This window comes from Equus caballus, chromosome 20 (assembly GCF_041296265.1).
Source record: "Equus caballus isolate H_3958 breed thoroughbred chromosome 20, TB-T2T, whole genome shotgun sequence".
Classification (NCBI taxonomy): Eukaryota; Metazoa; Chordata; class Mammalia; order Perissodactyla; family Equidae; genus Equus; species Equus caballus.
The window spans coordinates 31,094,394-31,096,473 of record NC_091703.1 but is presented as its reverse complement, the minus strand read 5'-3'; the positions used below and the strand labels follow the sequence as shown (position 1 = coordinate 31,096,473).

General features: G+C 38.7%; 1 protein-coding gene across 1 annotated transcript; it reads right to left on the bottom strand.

The window, feature by feature from the left end:
* Positions 1-422: 422 nt before the first annotated feature.
* On the bottom strand, positions 423-1,349 carry OR12D2K (olfactory receptor family 12 subfamily D member 2K). The gene is given in 1 exon segment (NM_001390865.1): positions 423-1,349. A coding segment is annotated over 1 exon segment (927 nt).
* Between the last annotated feature and the right edge of the window lie 731 nt (positions 1,350-2,080).

Here is a 2,080-nt window from a genome sequence, read left to right as displayed (position 1 = left end):
ATAAAAGCATCATAATTTTATTTCTCACATTAAAATGTATTATCTTAGAGGGATCATACAGATAAAGAGGGCTGAGTAGTATCCATCTAGCAAATACATGGGTAATATTTATTTCTATACCTAATTTCAGATAGAAACACATTAGAATATGTAACAAATCAATTATGTCAGTTGATATCTCAAAAACAAATTCAGAATTAGAGTTTCACAGATAGGGTCCCATTTGTTCAAGCTGTCTTTATATTACCTATGAATGTATTGTTTAATACAACTAGACTGAGCATTCCCATTTAATTTTCATTTATCCAGTTCCTTCTGTCATAAATATTGTAAACAATTTGAGAAGTAGTATAATTTCACATTTAAAGTTTCTCATTGCCTACTTATTTATGCCTCAGAAGAGTTCTCTAGATTTCTTCAAGTCAGAGCCTCCTTCTGATCATCCTACTCAAGGCCCTCTTCACGTCCTTGTTCCTCAAAGAGTAGACCAATGGATTTAGCACAGGTGTGACCACACTGTACATGATGGCAATGATCCGGTCCTGGTCCATGGAGCTGCCTGAAGCAGGACGAATGTAGGTAAAGACAACAGGAGCAAAGAAAAGAATAACTACCATGAAGTGGGAGGCACAAGTGGACAGTGCTTTGTGAAGCGTGCTGCAAGAATGGGTCTTGCAGAAGAGGTGGGTGATGATATAGAAATAGGAGAGAAGTGTTAGAAAGAATGAACCCATAGCAATCATCCCTGTGACAGTATTGAGCAGCCACTGGTTGAACTCAATCTTCCCACAGGCCAAATCCAGCAGTGGCTTAACATCACAGAAGAAGTGATGAACATGGTTAGAACCACAGAAGTTCAAGTGAGAGGTCATCACGGAGTGCAACAGGGCATGGAAAAAGCCAATGATCCAGATAGTGATAGCCATCTGGGTACAGAGCTGATGATTCATGATGACAGTGTAATGAAGTGGTTTGCAGATAGCCACAAAGCGGTCAAAGGCCATCACAGCCAACAACATGGACTCTGTGCTGCCCAGGAAATGGAAGAAATGAAGCTGACTTATGCATCCCAAAAAAGAAATTGCTTTGTGTGTAGAGAGGAAGTTCCCCAGCATCTTTGGCAGTGTCACCGTGGAGTAGCAGATATCTAGACATGAGAGATTTCCCAGGAAGAAATACATAGGTGAATGGAGTCTTGGATCAGAGATGACAATCATCAGAATGGTTCCATTCCCAGCCACATTGACAAAATAAATTGCAAGGAAAACGACAAAGAGTAAAGGCCACAGTTCCTGGATATCTGTTACCCCCAGAAGGAGAAATTCAGTGACTGAAGTTTGATTCAGCATCACTTAAAAGAAAAGACAAAAATAATATATGGAACACTATTCTTTAATGAGGATCAATTCTTCCAGCCCAGGATTTCTTTCCAAGAAATAAAATGTTTTACGGCGTAACGGTGCTATTCTATGTGATCCCAACCTCAGAGGTTGTACAGTATGTGGGCCATTAGACTGTTAAATATTGACTACCTGTCACTTACAGACTGTGACTCAATCATGTTTTTTCTTTATCAGGTTAATCACTAATATTTTTCTTTCTTCCAGTAATTCAGAGCTTGTTGCAGCCCATCTTCTTTGTCTGTGAATTGCTACATTCTAATACAACTTTCCTTTCATCTTCTTATGTTGGCTCTAACAGGGGGCACCTCTTTAAGTACTCCACCATCCTGCTATCTCTAGACCTACTAAGAAGCCACTTAAGACATTTTAGCTTAACAAAAATAGACAGGGATAAACTCATTGCAACTCTAAAGTCCATGAAATAGTAGTAATAGCTTTTCCTCATCTTAGAATGTAAATGGAGCTAGTGGTATTTTACTGATCTCCTCCTGACCCACATCCCCGGAAACATGATAGAGCCTTACTGGAGTAAGAAATAAGACCATGTTAATCAGATATTAGGCTGAAGTATATTTGAATTTTTATCACTGCTATATGTGACAATGAGCTTAATTTCTTCCTATAATCTGAGCCTTTTGCTTTCTCAAAATAGAATTCCCAAATTACTACTTTGATGA